General features: G+C 48.3%; 1 protein-coding gene across 1 annotated transcript in view; it reads right to left on the bottom strand.

Moving 5' to 3' along the window:
- LOC144179523 (uncharacterized) overlaps positions 1-18522 on the bottom strand; it is a 95243-nt gene that overhangs the window by 61855 nt on the left and 14866 nt on the right. The window contains exons 5-8 of the mRNA XM_077707914.1: positions 10246-10362; positions 9637-9725; positions 7926-8071; positions 7684-7799 (exon numbers count right to left, since the gene is read on the bottom strand). Coding sequence (XP_077564040.1) covers positions 7684-7799; positions 7926-8071; positions 9637-9725; positions 10246-10362 — 468 coding nt within the window. The remainder of the gene's footprint in view (positions 1-7683; positions 7800-7925; positions 8072-9636; positions 9726-10245; positions 10363-18522) is intronic.

Here is an 18522-nt window from a genome sequence, read left to right as displayed (position 1 = left end):
TAAAAGGCAGAAAAATAAAACGTAGGAAGGGATTAGTGAAATAGCCACGAATATAAGTTATGTTTGACATAGCGCGCGTGCTATCAGCTTAAACAAATTTTTATAGACTTCGTAATCGAGGTCAACAGCCCTGGAATCATTTGTTGATACGTTCAATACGAACTGCCAGCAGTTTTTCTTCAATTCACAGGGATGGAATACTTGGCGACGGGTCTTACTCAGAGATAACGTATTTGTAGCGGGGCGAATTGTGGCTAACACACTCGATGGGTGCTGGCCGACCAAAGGCTACTCCAGTGGGTGGCATTCATGTGCATTACTACTCATTATGTCCAAGAGCTAGAGCAACAAAAAAGGGTTATACATCTGCTTGATTTTATGGTGGGATTGTTGCCTTATGCGTGATGATATGCAAAATGATACCGAACAGTCAAATTTATACCGCACCAATAAGCGTCACCAATAAGCGTCAGCTACCCGTCAAGGCGTCAAGTATGGCACGTTATAACACGGCCTGTTTGGCTTTACTGCCACAGTGTGGTTCACATAGTTCAGTCAGTTCTGCTCATTCCTCATCGTACTCCAAACTCATTGATTACTGTTGTGACGGGATTCAAGATTTTTGTAGCGGAATACACTAAGCTACCTCGGTCAATCTTCCCGGTGTGACCAGTTTTGCCATTGAGCGCTGGAGGTCAAACCACACCCCCTTCCGCAAGCGCCCGGCACGGAGCAGCGGCTCGATTTCGGGGAGAGATAGGCGAGGAGGGAAAGGAGACGTGCGCGGGACCCGTTCGCGCGGGATGTGGCGGAGGAAGGCGAGGAGGCCGCCGCCGCAGCGATAAGAGCGGGTCACGAAGGATGGCCACGAGGCCACATGCGGCGCAGAACCGTGTGCGATAGAAACCTCGTACAGGGGCGCCGTTAGGCGAAAAACAAGAAAAACGCCCCCCCCCCCCCCCCCCCCCAAACGTGATCGGTCCCTGAAAAGGGGCCGCACCGAAGTTTCATTCCCACCTCTTCCAACAACTGTCTTTTCAACAACTGTGAATAACTATGCTCGTTTCCTTGTGGTAGAGTCGGCTGACTCAGCAAGGCCTGTCGCTTCCCTGTCTGTATTCCTGGTTTCGAAATTCCTGCAAAACACAATAGGTGGAAAGTATCAAGCTAAAGAGCTTAGGACGGGAGAAATCCTTATAGAAGTCCATGCCGAACAACAAGCCCGCACTCTTCTTGAACAAACCCGCATCCATGATCTGGACATCAGGGTCACCCCTCACCGGAGCCTCAACAGCTCCCAGGGTGTGATTTCTGAGGCGGATCTTCTTACGGAAACAGATGCCGACCTGCTTGAAGGTTTAAAGGATCAGGGCACCACAGCTGTGCGCCGCATCACGATGCGCAGGGATGATAACATAATCCCCACGAAACATATTATCCTGACCTTTAACCGGTCCTCACTTCCTCAACATATCAACGCAGGCTTCATTCGATGCTCCATTCGTCCTTACATTCCGAACCCGCGCCGTTGCTTCAAGTGCCAGCGGTTCGGGCACAGTACAATCTCTTGCCGCGGCAAAACAACGTGTGCGAAATGCGCCGCGCAGGACCACCCCACCGACAACTGTAATTCTGACATCCTCACTTGTGCAAACTGCAGGGGCCCACATGCGGCCTACTCCAGGAAATGAGAAGAGTTCCAAATAGAAAAGAAAATAATCAATCTCAAGGTAACAGAAAACATCGCCTTCGCAGAGGCGCGGAAGAGGTTCGCCTCTTTCCCTCTGGGGAGGTACGCCGACGCAGCTCGCCGGGGGGCGGAGCGGCGTCTGGTTTCCACAGGGACGCAGTTCAGCGAGTCTGACCTGGTCCCTCCCCCCCCCCCCCCCCCCTTCTGGGTTGCCTCTGGCAGCCCAAGCCGCCACCACGACGCTTGCTGAGGCAGCAGGGGTTGTGGTGGCAACCTCTTCCGTCGGGACCGGTGCCGCTCCCGTCCCTGCCTCCCCGTCCTCCAGTGCGTTGGAGAGTGCCATGGACACCACGGGCCCCGCACCGGCTTCCATCGCCACCGCACCGCCCGTGCCACTTCTGGTGCCCCCGACACCTGCGGCGGTGGCGGGTCAAACGAAGGGCCCCCGAAGGGGGGCCAAGTCCGGGGGGCCCGGTTCGACGGGCACACCCAGGACATCGGACGATGAGATGGACGTCGTGCCGTTCTTGCCTGCGGTGCACCGCAAGGAACGCGTCCCGACGCCAAAGCCTCCCGACAAGCCAAAAAAAAAAAGGCGAGAGTCACAGCCCCGAAAGACGACACATAAACAAACACACACACTCCAGTAGCTCTCACACTAAAGAATGGGAAGAGAAAACATAATTCAATGGAACTGTAGAGGCCTTCTTAAAAATCTTGACGATGTATATGAAATACTGCATACTAATCAGCCAAGTGTAATGTGTGTTCAGGAAACACATTTGAATTCCAAGCACACAAATTTCTTGAATAGTTACATGGTCTTCAGAAAGGACAGGGATGGCTGCACACACTCTTCTGGCGGTGTGGGCATGATCGTCCGGAAATCCTTAGCATGCCACCCTGTCACTTTAAACACTATCCTTGAGGCTGTAGCAATACGCTTAATAATATTTAATAGGTTGATAACGGTATGCTCCATATACATTCCTCCTGATGTTACACTTTCGAGCTCTGACATCGAGGCGCTGGTTGACCAGCTGCCCGAACCATACATTCTAACAGGCGACCTTAATGCTCACAATTCTCTTTGGGGCTCTTCTCGTAGAGATGCCCGGGGTCACCTGATAGAGAGGTTTCTTACATCCTCTGGAGCATGCCTTTTCAGCAATAAACAGCCTACATATCATAACATAGGACACAACACATACTCATGTCTTGACTTGGCTATTGGCTCCGCAGTTCTCTTTCCTCTTCTCGAGTGGGGTGTGGGAACTGACCCAAATGGCAGTGACCACTTCCCCACCTCACTTACATACATAGGCAAAGGCCCATGCAGTCCATCTTCCCATAATAGGTTCAATGAAGCACGAGCTAACTGGAATACATTTACAGAGACATCCAAACTACACCACACATCCATAGGACACCTACACGTTGAAGAAGCTACCCAACTCCTCACGGCGCACATCCTCGACGCCGCCGAAAAGTCCATTCCCCACGCCTCTGGTGCCCCGCGCAACCAGCGGAGGCCGTGGTGGAATGAGGACTGTAGGCGGGCGCGAGAGGCCCAGAACAAGGCGTGGGGTGTCCTTCGTCGGTACCCCACGTCGGGTAACCTCATTTTGTTCAAACGGGCCAAGGCGTTAGGAAAACGTGTGCGCCGTGAGTCAAAACGAGAGAGTTGGCGTTCCTTCATAACATCCATAAACTCCTACACAGACACACGGAAAGTATGGACGAGAATACGCAAACTCAAAAAACAACAAACTCGCAGCCTGCCTCTGGTCAGCACTACAGGGGACACACTCGAAGACCAGGCTGACACGCTCGCACAACACTTCCAACATGTGTCCAGTTCAGCACACTACACGAACACTTTCCTGAGGTATAAAGACTCTAGTGAAAAGAAGTCACTACACGACAACAACAAATCACAGACTTCTTACAACTCCCTGTTTTCACTACATGAGCTGAGGGCTGCCCTGAGCACGTGTAAACCCTCAGCTCCAGGCCCAGACAAGATTACATATACAATGATACAACACCTACACGCAGACACTCTTCTAACACTCTTACACCTATATAACAAGATATGGCTTTCGGGGCACATTCCAAACTCTTGGAAGGAGGCTATAGTTGTAGCTTTCCTGAAGGAGGGAAAGGACCCGTCATCCCCCTCAAGTTACCGTCCTATTGCCCTGACGAGCTGCCTGTGCAAGCTCTTCGAGAAGATGATAAATCGCAGGCTCGTGTACTTCTTTGAGCACAACGGTCTTCTCGAGAGCTGCCAGGCAGGCTTCAGGGTGGGGCGATCGACGAACGATCAACTGTTAGCTCTTGACTCGTACATCAAGGATGCCTTCGCGCACAAGCAGTATTGTTTAACTGTGTTTTTCGACCTTGAGAAGGCGTACGACACCGCTTGGCGTTATGGGATCCTTAGGGACCTCAAGTCATTCGTTGTTTCGGGTAACATGTTGAACGCTCTTGTCAGTTACTTGTCAGACAGAACGTTCCGAGTAAGAGTCGGTGGTGCACTCTCACAGGTTCACGAGCAAGAAAATGGCGTGCCACAAGGTGGCGTGTTGAGCTGCACTCTCTTCATAGTAAAAATGAACTCTCTTGGTAAGGCACTGCCACCTACAATCTCTTATTCCATGTATGTAGATGACGTCCAGATATCCTATAAATCATGCAATATGTCAATCTGCGAACGTCAAGTCCAGCTTGGTGTAAAGAAACTTGCCGGCTGGGCAGACAAGAATGGTTTTAAATTGAATCCTGTAAAAAGCTCCTGCGTTGTGTTCTCGAGGAAGCGCGGGGTCCATCCGGACCCAGACATTCATCTTAATGGCGTGTCGCTTCCTGTGAACAAGGAGCACAAGTTCTTAGGTGTTGTGTTTGATCACAAACTCACATTAATTCCCCACATCAAGGAACTTAAAAATAATAAATGTCTCAAAACAATGAATATACTTAAGGTTCTCTCCCACCAATCCTACGGTTCCGATAAAGAACTCCTGCTTCGCTTGTATACTGCATTGGTTGGGTCTCGTTTAGACTATGGCAGTGTGGTGTATGGGTCGGCGACTAAGACAGCCTTGCGAATTCTGGACCCAGTGCTACACTTGGAACTTCGTCTTGCTTCGGGTGCTTTTCGCACTAGCCCTGCCGAGAGTCTTTATGTCGAGTGTGATAAGTGGAGCCTTGAGAACCAACGAACGTACATGGACTTGCTTTATGCTTTTAAAATTTCGTCGCTGAATAATCATCCTTTTTATCCTGTCTTTAACGATACATCAACATCTCTGCTCTATGTAAATCGCCCATCCGTTCCTCTGCCCTTTTCACTTAGAGTGAGAGAGCGAGCCTCGGATCTCATTGCTTTGTTTTTAGATGTGTACAGGTCATCCTTTTCTAACAGTTTACCGCCTTGGCAAGTTCGCCCTGTGTCGTGCGAACTTTCTTTTATGAGACTTGACAAAAATCGTGTACCACGAGCTGCAATACTGCAGCACTTTCTGTCTTTGCAGTTTAAATACACATGTGCAGAATTTTATAGTGCCGCTTCTAAAACCTCCACTATGGTGTCGTGCGCTGCTCATGGTCCAAATTTCAATGCAGCCAGAACCATGAGCGTGCACACAACAATTTTTTCAGCAGAAGCGTATGGAATTTTACTGATTGTACGACACATTCTTGAAACTCAAAATCCCAATTCCATCATCTATACAGATTCTTTGAGTGTTGTTCGCGAACTGTCATCGCACAAGCCCCCCAAAAACCACATAGTTAATCCTGTATTCAACACTATCATGTCCGTGTATGCACAAAAGCATGAGCTGGTCCTCGCTGGGTCCCAGGACACGCAGGGATCGCTGGGAACGAGTTGGCAGACGAGAGGGCCGCTGCTGCTGCACTCAGGAACACTGTAGACATTACAACGATACCCTACACAGACCTCAAGCCACACATAAGACAACACCTGCGCAGAACATGGCACACACACTGGGATGAACAGACAGACAACAAACTACATGTAATAAAGCCACACTTGGGACGGTACACATCTGACTCGCACAACAGACACACGGAAGTCGCCTTGGGTAGGCTGCGGATAGGGCACACCCATGCAACGCACTCGTATCTGCTGACGGGATCTTCTAGACCCCAGTGCAGCAGGTGCGGAGAGGCCCTATCCGTGGTGCACATACTAATCTCATGCAAGGCACTTCACACAACACGACACAAACATTTCAGAGAACTCTACAGACAACATATATCCCACTACATCCATCGCTGTTTATAGGTGACGATGCCATAGTTTCCGTGAAACGTGTGTTTGAGTATTTGTCAGACGTAAAGTTTTTAAACCTCATTTCCTATCACGCATAATCAAATCTGTCCCTATACACCAGCCATCACCATTGCCAATAATTGATTTTATTGTTCTGGCTTTAGTAGCCACTATTTTCTTTTAGATACCTTTGTTTGGCGCTCTTTGCCCCAGATGGCCTTGCGCCAAAAAACTCCAACCATCATCATCATTCTTTACTGCTACATGCATTTTTTGTCTCTTTCTTTGCTTTCGTTCCTTCGTCTTTCCGTGCGAATTACTTCGATGGGCAGAGTGGTAACATACGCCAGAGCTTCCTCGCAACCAGTACTTTGCGCGGCTGCGGTGCACCTATTCCTCTCTCGTGAGCACGAGGTCGCGGGTTCGATTCCCGGCCGCGGCGGCCGCTTTTCTGATGGAGGCGAAAAGCAAAAACGCCCGTGTGTACGAGATTTCGGCGCACGTTAAAGATCCCCAGGTTGTCAAAATTAATCCGGAGCCCTCCACTACGGCGCGCCTCATCGCCTGCGTTGCGTCGGCGCGTTAAACCCTACAATCAATCAATATTCCTCTCTCGCGACGTCACGCTCGCTTTTTATGTGGCACGTACTGGTTTATCGTTTCTTCCACTGCTGAACTAAACAAGGGAACTGAGGCGGGTGAATTAATACATGATGCTACTTAGAAGCAGCGTTTGTCGTTTCTTCCTGTCCTATTGTTTTTAGTGCTGTTTTCTTAGGCCGCGTTCAGACTACAATCGCATCCGCCGTAAGTGGCGTATTTATCGCACTCTGCGCAACTGCTGGAACTTCCGTATACGCAGATAGCAACCGACTATGTTCACATTGAGCCCTTCGGTAAGATACGTATTTTACGACCAGCCAATCACCGCTCTGGGGCAACTGCGTTTCGCATTTTTCATCATGGCTTTTAGCGGAGGTCGAGGCTCTTAAAGCCCAAAATGAGCTTATCATCGTCTACGCGCTAACCGACGCAGACGCAGGCGTCGTAGAACAATATGGGTTCGTCAAATCTTCCTCGATAGAGCTTTTGACGGAGATTTCCACAATCTTTTTGCGAAGCTGCGGATTGGCGATACTGCGTTGTTCTACAACGTTGCATTGGCGGATGCCTGCGATGGCGTCCAAGGATGAAAAATCATCTGGGGAGGCCGGAAGGCCCGTGACCGGAAAGTGAAAACCGAAACTGCTCTGCCCATCAGCTCCGCCGTAATAGTCGCATCTGTTCTTGTCGTAAAAGTTGCGGACCCTCGAACATTTAGGCCCCTGCTGACAGCAAACGTTGCGTACATTATGTTTCATAAAGCGATAGTCTGAAAAAACTCATTGCGTTTTTATTTTCGCGTTTACGCTTACGATACGTACGAACGATGCGTACGTATGGCCTTAGTAGTTCCATGCTGGTAGTGTGCGGAGCCAGCGCATTGAAAACGCGCTGGACTACTACTGCGGAAACGCGGATTCAAATTTCGTGCGAACTGAAATCTGTTTTTTTTTCATTTACTCTTTACACCGGCGGCCATTTTCTTAACGGGACAGCCTCAGCAACAACGACCATGTTTTGCAAAATAGGATACTTGAGGAAAAAAGGGACTTGGGAAAAAAAGACCTTGCTTGAGGCAAGCATTACTTACGATGTTGTTTTTCTCTCGCTTTTGGATGATGTCCAGTGTGGCGTACTTGTAGAAATCAAACGCATCTTGGTTGAAGACTTTCTTGTGGAATGTTTCGCTGAGCTTCATTCGAAATGCTGAAAGGGACAGGAAGCTCAATAAGAATTCAACAACCCTCTTCTACTACGGGCATCATTTGAAATCGTAAGGGCCAGGAAACTTTTTTACATGCCCTTCGAAATGAAACGGTAACCACTGCTTACCGCTGAACACAACCGCCGGTGTTATTGGTGCGAAGAACGCATTCCTTGCTTTGCTAACGAAGGAGCTCGCTTCTGGTGAATATGTAGAAAGCTTGGCTCCAAAGGAACAGCTGGCGACCGCATCCAATGCATAATGGCCATAAAACCTACGTGAGGCGCATTGGAGAAAAGAGCGAGACAGGCACATTTTTAACCACTCAGGGCTGGAACCGCACACATTTCGCTTTTTACGCTATACGTAAATTAGGTTTGGAAAGGACGTTTCATAATATAGAGTAGTTTAAGCCTTCAATTAGATTTGGTGAAATTTGAGAATGTAGTAAGGGCATGGCGGACGATCTGGAAGCAGCAGAATTTCATAGATTAAAAGTGGAGGAATGTTCTCACCAACCATGTGTGTTAGGAAGAGAAATATGACATTAACAAATTTTCCTTGCAGAGTACCGATTTTTCAATCGCAAATCTAAACTTGTTCGCCTCCGCGATTGCAAATGCCATCGGACAACACTGGCTGGTACAATCGAGCCATTGCAAACTTGAAACAGTAATAAACAAGCAAATTAGATCAAAGTGACCCATTCCGTGCTTGATAACAGCGGCCACACTGATTGCTCAGTTTTTTGAGCGACTCTTCCGGCTTGGGCCGTTCTAGGTCAGCGTGCTGTTTCGCCGCGATTGGTTGACGTTTCACGCGTGCATGTCGACGTGCTTCGGCATAAGCGGCAGGCAACAGAACGTTTCCTAGCAAATAATGCGCATAATAGTGGCCCCAGTGCAATGTCTCACATTATTCTAGGTGCCTACCTGTACCGGTTCTTTGTCCCTCACGAAAGCAACCCAAAGAAAGTTATTGGACTGAGGACACTGAAATACGGGAACGAAACTGTGCTGTCGTTCAGTGCCTGTGCATGACGCTGCCGAGCCATTTGCTCAGAGCCAAAAGGGAAAAGTTCGCTGAATGCCCTCGCACACAACCTCATCTAAAGCAATCAGAGAAAGGCCAAATTTTTTTTTTTTGAGTCGCCTCGTCAGACTTTTTTACGGCTTCAAGTTCCATACTATAGTATGGAACTTGGCAGGGTTAGAACTAAAGTAAGTATACTTACTTTAATTCTAACCCTGCCACTTCACCCGCTCTTTCGGTACAGCTTCCCCTCAGCTAATGGCCTGTTCATATTACCGGAGAAATAGGAATATTGCGAGTTACAGACGCAAGAAACAGCGCTTTGCGTAATTTAGTTGACCACAACACAAGGTGTCGTCATGGTTTCGAAGGGCTGCGAATGCCTGCGCCAACCCTAAAATCAACGTAAGGCGTTGTACTCGTTGCAGGGTGTAGTAATTACGAATCCTGGTGGCAGGGGTGGCTACTTTTTAAGATATGAAAAACAACGAGAACTCTGGTTTCCAGGATAATTTAGTGTATGTTAAAGAAACCCAGGTGCACCCATAAGTAAACCTCCGCAACTTCGTGTCTTATGGTTTCTGCTGTATTTTTCTTTAAATGATATTTAATAATGTATGTTTGCGCTGAAGGACGCCTCCGAGCCCAAAGTTAATAACATTTCTGGACAGTTTCATTGATGAATTTGTCGCATTAGTGCACCGAAAAAAAAAAAACGAGTTCCTCTAAGCGATGTCACTGACTATATCTCTGCGCCTGGTACTGAAGCGGGCTTTCGGTTCCGCCGCTGCAGAAAGACTGTCTTACCCTTTCATGTCGATGTCTTGTGATTCCATGGCGGCTTCCTTCAAGCGCTGAGCCGTAAACATGGCACAGCTGTCTATGATTGCTTGCATCTGCAAGTAGATAAAGCGAAATAAGATTCACTTCAATTGTGCTTCTTTAGGTACAACACGCAACCTAAAATGACCACTTACAAAGCAGAGACGTTTCCAACAAAATCTGCAGCGAACAGGAACTGTCTAGCGCGGCTATAGGATGTCAGCAAATATACCCCGCCTAATTTATCGTCGACGTAATACGCACAAAGGCAGAACACTGAGAACAAGGCTGTATGTTCAGCAGAGCGCAGTACAGTCATCCACTGTCTTAGCTGTTGCAACGCATTACCCACTTATCACCTCCTTCTGACTCCGCGTGAGCTAATTAAGTCGCAACTGCTGAATTTCTCTGAAGTTTAAGGGGGCGCTTAGGGCCTTTGCATTTTATTGAACAGTTCTTGGTCAGAATTTGAGTTGCTCCACGTTAAGAGGAATTTGATGTTCAAGCTAAGCGTGTGGACGGCTGTACGAGTAAAAAGTAATGCATCAATTTGTTTCTTCATAGGAATGCAGACAGCCAGAGAAAAAAAATTACCTTTCGTAGCTTTCCTGTTGTGAAAGCAGGCGAAGTTGCGGACCGAAGCTTCTTCCATTGTTCGGGTTTAACATTGGTCATCAAGTTTTTCAGAATAGGGTCGTCCAACTCCACTAGCTGAAAAGAAGAAAGAAAGGCGTGTCTGCTAAGTAAGAAGATAGATTACTGCACACCCGTTATACAACCCATATATATATATAAGACAGAAAATAAGGGTTGGCAGTCAAGAAAACCTCGGAAAGCAAAGGGGAGGTTGTGGTGGGTCATAGAAAAAGATGAAGAATTTTTTGAGTCGAAAAGAAAGTGGTGAAAAAATGCCCGCCGGGTGGGATCCGAACCCACGATCTCCAGAATACCGGTCTGGTGCGATAACCACTACGCTACCGGCGGGGCTGTTTCCCCAGCACTTTCTCGGGTATTTATGTAAAGGTATTTTTGTTTCCTGCACTTGGGGGTGGTAGCCAGCGCCACTCGGACTACTCGGGGTGAAGGGGACCTTCTTTTTAACCCCCGGGCCATGACTCGAGTGTCTACGACATGTCGAGAGTGGTCGACCAGCGTTGAACCCTCTTAAGCTCCCTTTGGCACCAAGACTGCCAGAACAGAGGCCCTCGCTAGGCATGTAGCGAATCAGAAAAGGGGAAATGAGGGGCTCCGTGAAAATAAGACAGAAAATAAGGGTTGGCAGTCAAGAAAACCTCGGAAAGCAAAGGGGAGGTTGTGGTGGGTCATAGAAAGAGATGAAGAATTTTTTGAGTCGAAAAGAAAGTGGTGAAAAAATGCCCGCCGGGTGGGATCCGAACCGGCTGCTTCTTCTGTTAGAAGGGCTATCCTCCTTTTCAAACGATGGTTTAGGCGCTGTCGTTTCCAGCGTGGGATGAGGCTTCTTTTCGCTTCCCATAAGTGGAGGAGGTAAGGGTCTATACAGGGGTTGTAGTGGTTGTCCGAATTTTTCTTGGGAAACAATTCATATCCTTGAGGGGTTGGATGGTCCATTCCTCTAAAGTGAACAATGGGGCGGTTGCACTGTCAAGGCGGGCTTGTTCCCTTCGGTCACGAAATTTAGGCCAGTCTGTGAGGCTTCTTTCTTTCACGCGCCATCAACTTCTCAATCTCTCGCGCACTTTTACCTTTCAAATGAATCAAAACGCTCCGAACGCACGCTGTTATCATGGTCATGACATGGTGAAACTTTGATTATTTTGTTGGTTGGGTGGCTTTTTAACGCGCCGACGTTACACAAACAATGAGGTGCGCTGTAGTGGAGGGCTACTGACCCACTGAATAAAAGGTATTAAGTGGGCGGGGAGTTCGAACCCGTCTCCCCACCAACTGAATACCTTATTGTGTACATTTCTCTTCTTTTTGAAACCCCAATTGCCCACGCTTCCGCGGTGCCTGAACTTGCAGCCCACACCACGTGCGCTGCCATGTCGTTTTGAAATCTTGAGAGCTGCCTTGTTGATTCAACCCCTTCTCCCCCCCCTCTCTCTCTCTCTCTTGCTAGCTTGCTATCTTTTTGTACCACTGGTATAGCCCGACTATATTCATACTCTCTCTTTTCGAAACATCTTTCTCTCCTCCTCACAGTTTTCCGCAAAGTTATATAAGAAATGTGTTCCAACTTCCCCTTCAAGATGAAACGAGCTACGTCGCCGCTCTGCCCACACTGTGATGTGCGAGAAAGCCTCAAGCACCTGCTCTCTGAATGTGCTCGATTCAGTGCTCAAAGAGTGTCCCTCGCAGTGTCTTTTGGACAGCCGCTTTACGTGAACATTCAGCTAAAGGACGTTTTAGGACCATGGGCTTGTCCCAAACGGCTTTAGGGATAACAAAAGTTCTAATAGAGTACCTGCAACACACAAGTCTAGACATGTCGCTGTGAATAACTCACCGTTTCTGTGCGCATCAAGTTCTTGAACATCATCGGCATTTTATTCATCACGTCATCAACTGGCGTAACAGGTTAGACATTTTAGTCATTTTAGCCCGGATGACACCACCAGACTTCATTATAGATCGTTCTTTCTCTCTCTCTCTCTCTCTCTGTTCCAAATGTTTGTGGCAGCAACATAATGTAACTGTACTCGGATGAAGGCAAGTCCTATTGCTGCTACGTGAGTAAACCTTCTTTGTTGTTGTTCGTACTGTGTATCAGAACACAAGAAAAGAAAACTTCCAACAAGGTAGAAACCACGATTGTTGCCAACGTTTCAGCAAAGAGACTTACCTTCGTCAGGGCAACCTCTCACCTGGCTGGCACGCTTTATATAGGGGTAGGTCCCCAGGTGAGAGGAGAGAAGGAAGTGGAATTGAGAAAGTGGATTGGTTTGGGAGTATGTTGGGGGAGATATTGAGGGGGAAAGAAGGTTGAATAGTTTGAGCCGCGAAGTACGTCAGAGGGAAGTCAGCCGGGGGTTGATATTCCGGGAAATTCTTGGAGAGAAAGGATGAGAGGGTGTTTGTTGCCCCGCATACCGAAAGGTTCTCAGAAACGCCGGAAGCAGAACAGGCGGTGAAATGAGTCCTTATAAGAAACTATCTGCAGGCCTCAGGTCAAACGAAAAGGTAGAGAAGGGGGGAATAACTAGGTCCAGGAAAAAAGAAAAACAGGGAGGAAAACCACACAAACCTACACACAAAAGAAAAAATAGTTCACCTCACCCTGTGAATGGGGTTCGAAAGCAAAGTTGTAAACGGCACCCACAACAATTACCCATGCCACATCACTTAAATTCACTCACGTCGCTCTACAGATAGTGAAACCAGAAAAAAGTGAAATGCACTTAGCCACACCCTTTATTACTTCAAAGAGATATTCTTGGTAAGGTTAAATTAATGTATGATGCATGAACGGTAGGGGGTTGAGTTGTATTGGTGTAGCACATGAGTGGAAACTTTTTTTTTTATATAAAATTAAAGCTCAAACCCGGTGTTAGAAGATCTCACTTCTCCGCCTCTGCCGTCGCGGACGGAGGCGACGAGATCGGCGGCGGAGACGGTGGAGGAGCAAGAGGAACAGGAGGAGGAGGAGGAAATACATCTATTCAGATTTCTGAACGGCCCAGAGTGCGGCCCAGGGGAGTTGTTCCTTCTTCACTGTAGCCCATATTCAGTCCGCGCCGCCTGCGCTCTGTCCACCAGCTGAAGCTGGGTAGGCATAGAGGGGCTGTACAGCAGCATCTCCCATTGCCCTTGTTCGGTAGTCGACGGTAAGAGGGGAGGGTGCTCAAGGCTAAAGTCGCACACCCCGATTATGTGGCAGAGTGTTCCTACTCCTGAGCAAAATTTACATTCAGCGTTGGAGTGATGCGGGTGCTTTAAATGAAGACACGTGGGGTGTGGGAAGGAGCCGTAGGGTAGTGTGTTATTCTATGGAAAGGTCAAGGTAAGGCGAAGGTAGGGTCTGTCTCAAAAGGCGATAATTCTGTGTTATGTCCCTCAACGAGACAAGCGGGTGACTGTCTTCGTGCAGCTACATAGTCATCATCATCAGCATCATCATCATCACCAGCCTATCTACGCCCACTGCAGGGCAAAGGCCTCTCCCATTATTCTCCAACTACCTCGGTCCTGTGCCAACTGTGACCAATTTATCCCCGCAAACTTCTTGATCTCATCTTCCCATCTAACTTTCTGCCGCCCCCTGCAACGCTTGCCTTCTCTAGGGATACACTCTGTTACCCTTAATGACCAGCGGTTATCTTGCCTTCGCATTACATGCCCTGCCCACGTCTACTAATTCTATTAGTAGACGTGGTAGTAGACACGTCTACTAATGGTAGCAGACACGTCTACACGTCTACTACTGATAAGTAGACACGTCTACTAATTCGTTCTACTAATATGTCTTTAACACCAGTTTGCTCCCTGACCCACTCCGCTCTCTTCTTGTCCCTTAATGTTACACCTATCATTTTCCGCTCCATTGCCCGCTGAGTCGTTCTCAATTTCAGTTGAACCCTCTTAGTGACCCTCCAAGTTTCTGCCCCGTAGGTGAGTACCGGTAAGATGCAGCTGTCATACACTTTATTTTTCAGCGACAATGGTAGGCTGCTATTCATTATCTGAGAATGTCTGCTAAATGCACCCCACCCCATTTTGATCCTTCTAATTATCTCTGCCTCATGGTTGGGATCTGGGGTCACAACTTGGCCTAAGTATATATATTCGCTTACCACTTCCACTGCCTCACCATCTATCTCAAACTGCTGTGCTGTCCCGAGGTTATTGATCATTACTTTAGTTTTCTGCATATTAATTTTCAAGCCCATGGTTCTACTCTGTTCGGCCAGTGCGGAAAGCGTGCTTTGCAATTCGTCCCCCGAGTTACTTAGCAAGGCAACGTCATCAGCAAATCTGAGGTTACTGAGGTATTCTCCATTAGCCTTTACTCCCACCTGTTCCCAATCCAACGCTCTGAATACTTCTTGTAAGCATGCTGTGAATAACACTGGAGAGATTGTGTCTCCTTGTCTGACACCCTTCCTTATAGGTATTTTACTGCTCTCCCTATGGAGGATGATGGTAGCTGTAGACCCATTATAGATATCCTCTAATATTCTTACATAATGCTCATCTACCCCCTGGTTCCGTAATGCCTGAATGACTGCTAGGGTTTCGACCGAGTCAAATGCTTTCTCATAATCTATGAAGGCTATATATAGGGGTTCAGTATACTCAGCGCACTTCTCTATCACCTGATTGATCGTGTGAATATGGTCCATTGTTGAATAACCTTTGCGGAACCCTGCTTGTTCTTTAGGTTGACTGAAATCTAAGGTTGCAGAGATTCGGTTAGCGATTACCTTGGTAAATACCTTGTAGACGACTGACAGTAAGCTGATCGGCCTGTAATTTTTCAAGTCCTTCATGTCGCCTTTCTTATGGATTAGGATGATGTTCGCGTTCTTCCAAGATTCCGGTACCATTGCGGTCATTAGGCATTGCGTATACAGTTTTGCCAGTTTTTCAGGTACAATTTCTCCGCCATCCTTCAAGAGGTCTGCTGTTATCTGATCCTCACCAGGTGCTTTGCCCCCTTTCATTTCTTTCAAAGCCTTCCTTACTTCTTCGGTCGTTACTGGTGGGATGTCTATCTCCTCTGAACTACTGTCTCGTTCGGCATTATCCTGTATGTCCCGGCTACTGTACAGATCCCTACAGAGCTCCTCGGCCACCGTGACTATTTTATCCCTATTTGTGATGACATTGCCTTGCTTATCCTTAAGTGCATAATCTGATTTTTCCCCACGCCAAGACGTCTCTTCACTGCTTTCAGGCTACCTCCGTTCTTTACAGCGTATTCGATCCTCTCCATATTATACTTCCGTATGTCAGCTGTCTTACGCTTATTAATTAACTTCGAGAGCTCGGCTAGTTCTATTCTGTCAGCTGCGGTAGAGATTCTCATGTTTGCCGTTTCCTGATTAGATCTTTCGTCTCCTGAGAAAGTTTACCAGTATCCTGTCTGGCCATAGTGCCCCCGACTTCTGCTGCACACTCCGTGAGAATTCGTGCAAGGTTGTCGCTGTCTTCCTGTGTCGTAGGCTCGGCTTCCTCGTTAAGGGCGGAATATTGGTTCTGCAGCGTGATCCTGAATTCGTCTACTTTACGTCTTACTGTTAGCTCATTTATCGGCTTCTTTCGTACTAGCTTGTTACGGTCCCTCCTCAAATCTAGCCTAATTCGAGATCTTACCATACGGTGGTCACTACACCTTACCCTTCCGAGCACTTCCACATCCTGTACGACGCCAGGGTTATCGCATAATATGAAGTTTATTTCATTTTTGTGCTCCCCATTCGGGCTCCTCCAGGTCCACTTCCGACTCTCCCGTTTACAGAAGAAGGTATTCATTATGCGTAGGTTATTCCGTTCTGCAAACTCAACTAGTAGGTCCCCCCTGCTATTTCTACAGCCCAGACCATAGTTCCCAACTGCCTTGTCTCCAGCCTGATTCTTGCCTACTTTAGCATTGAAGTCCCCAATAACTACGGTATACTGCGATTTTACTTTAGCCATTGCCGATTCCACATCTTCATAGAAGCGTTCCACTACTTGGTCGTCGTGGCTAGATGTGGGCGCGTAGCCCTGCACCACCTTGAGCTTGTACCTCTTATTGAGCCTAATTACAACACCTGCTGCCCTTTCGTTAATGCTATAGTATTCCTCTATGCTGCCAGCTATGCTTTTATTGACTAGAAATCCCACTCCCAGTTCTCTTCTGTCCTCTAGACCACGGTAACATAGGACATGTCCATTTTTCAGCACCGTAAAGGCTTCGCCTGCCCTCCTAACCTCGCTAAGCCCTATTACATCCCATTTAATGCCCTCTAATTCCTCGAACAACACCTCGAGACTTGCTTCGCTAGATAAGGTTCGCACGTTAAACGTTGCCAGGTTCAGATTCCATTGGCGGCCTGTCCGGATCCAGGGATTCTTAGCACCCTCTGCTGCGTCACAGGTCTGACCGCCGCCGTGGTCAGTTGCTTCGCATCCGCTGGGGACTGAGGGCCGAGGGTTAATTGGCGTATTCATGAGAGGTTGGGGCAGTTACTACACCAAGGTGGCTAATCCTGCTCTGGTGAGGGAGTGCATTGGTCGCCGGGGTCAGGCCGCACCCCAAGCCCCTTTGTGCAATTCCATCAATACGCGGATTTTTTTTTTCTTTTTTTAATCCGGTGGGAATTGTCCGGCACCGGGATTCGAACCACGGTCCTTCTGCACGCGAGGCGGGTGTTCTACCTCTACGCCATCGCTGCAACCTAGTACAAAGTACGAGGGGTAAAAGTGCAGGCTTGGTGGGCGTATTCGTTGCCCTCCATGGAAGCGCGAGTGGTTGTCCAGATTTGCTGAATGGAACCATTTGGGGGGTGGTTTTTTAGCACACAGAGTGCAGGTCGGGACACCAAACCCGATTGGTAATTCCGGTAGGCTTGTTGGGTGACTACCTAACGAACCCCTGGTTGAGTGAGAGTCAAGGCGATAGCTGCCTCTTCTGCTGCCGCCATTTCTTGGGTCTTGAGTGAGGCACAATCAAGGAGGTTGGTTCTGGGGGTAGACAAGATGATGACGTATTGCTGCCCTCGATGTTGGGAGGCGTCTGTGTAGATAACTGCATGATCCCCGCCGAGGGTGGTGTTGAGCGGTTGAGCCCGTGCTTGTCGGCGACCCTAGTCGTGTTGGGGGTTTATGTTTCTAAACAAAAGGAGCATTTTTAGTTCTTGTCGCCAAACGTCCAGGAGTACATCAAGTGGAGTGACATTTTGTGCTGCCCAGCCAATCTGGTGAAGAATGCGGCGACCCGCCGCAATTATGCTTATTCGGAGCCTCTGGATAGAAAGATGGCCCTATATCAACTCTTCCACCGTGTTGTAGAGCCCCATGCTAAGCAGCCTCTCTGTGGACGCACTCATGGGAAGCACCTCTGTGGACGCACCAATGGCTTGCTCAACCGTCTTTGTAATAATTATACAAAGCATCTTTATGTCCTCCTTGCCGAGAAGAAGACAGGAGGTTGACGTAAGTGATTCTCGAGAGGAAGAAAGCTTGAATTAATCGAAATATACCGGATTCCTTGAGGGCTCGCTTGCTGGTGGCAACTCGCCTGATCATGTGTATGATTTGATTGATGCATTGTTTGAGGCGCTGCAAGGATACGTCACTCTTGGTGTTGGCCTGAAGATGTAGGCCCAGGATCTTGATGCTGGGGCTTGGAGTGATGGCCTGGCCATCAAAGAGTATTTGAATGTGTTCCTTGAGGTGTCGTTTGGGGTGAGGACGGACGACAAGGAGCTGAGATTTTTACGTGAACAGTGGAAGCCACAGGCCTTAGCACATTGGAGTACTAGAAGTGAGATGCCATGGGTTGGTGTTAGCTTCCTTTAATCTCTATCGCGTGGAATTGAGCGAGAATGCAAGGGTTAGACCTCTAGACGTGCTTGGTGAGTGCACCACTTGTCTTCCCTGTGTCCGCGTGGGCTCGTAGCTAAATCGGTAAGACAACGGGCTCTGTCTTTATTACTCTATTAGTTCCACGTTCGATTCCTGGCAGTGCCAGTAAATTCTTTTATTAAGTGCGAATGCACTTTATAAGCGACCCTGAATTCCGTTGACCGCCGTCCGTCCACATAGCAACAGCTGCGGGTGCGCGCGCTCCTCGTCTTCCTTGGCAACGGGGGGAGATGGGCGACATGGCACATACCCACGTGTGGGATTGGCCAGGAATCTCCTCGTCTTCCTTGGCAACGGGGGGAGATGGGCGCGCGCTGCCTG

This window comes from Haemaphysalis longicornis, unplaced genomic scaffold (assembly GCF_048455015.1).
Source record: "Haemaphysalis longicornis isolate Haplotype H1 unplaced genomic scaffold, Haemaphysalis longicornis Haplotype H1 scaffold_4, whole genome shotgun sequence".
Classification (NCBI taxonomy): Eukaryota; Metazoa; Arthropoda; class Arachnida; order Ixodida; family Ixodidae; genus Haemaphysalis; species Haemaphysalis longicornis.
Note: the sequence above shows the minus strand (reverse complement) of the source record. Positions and strands in the feature narration are given on the sequence as shown.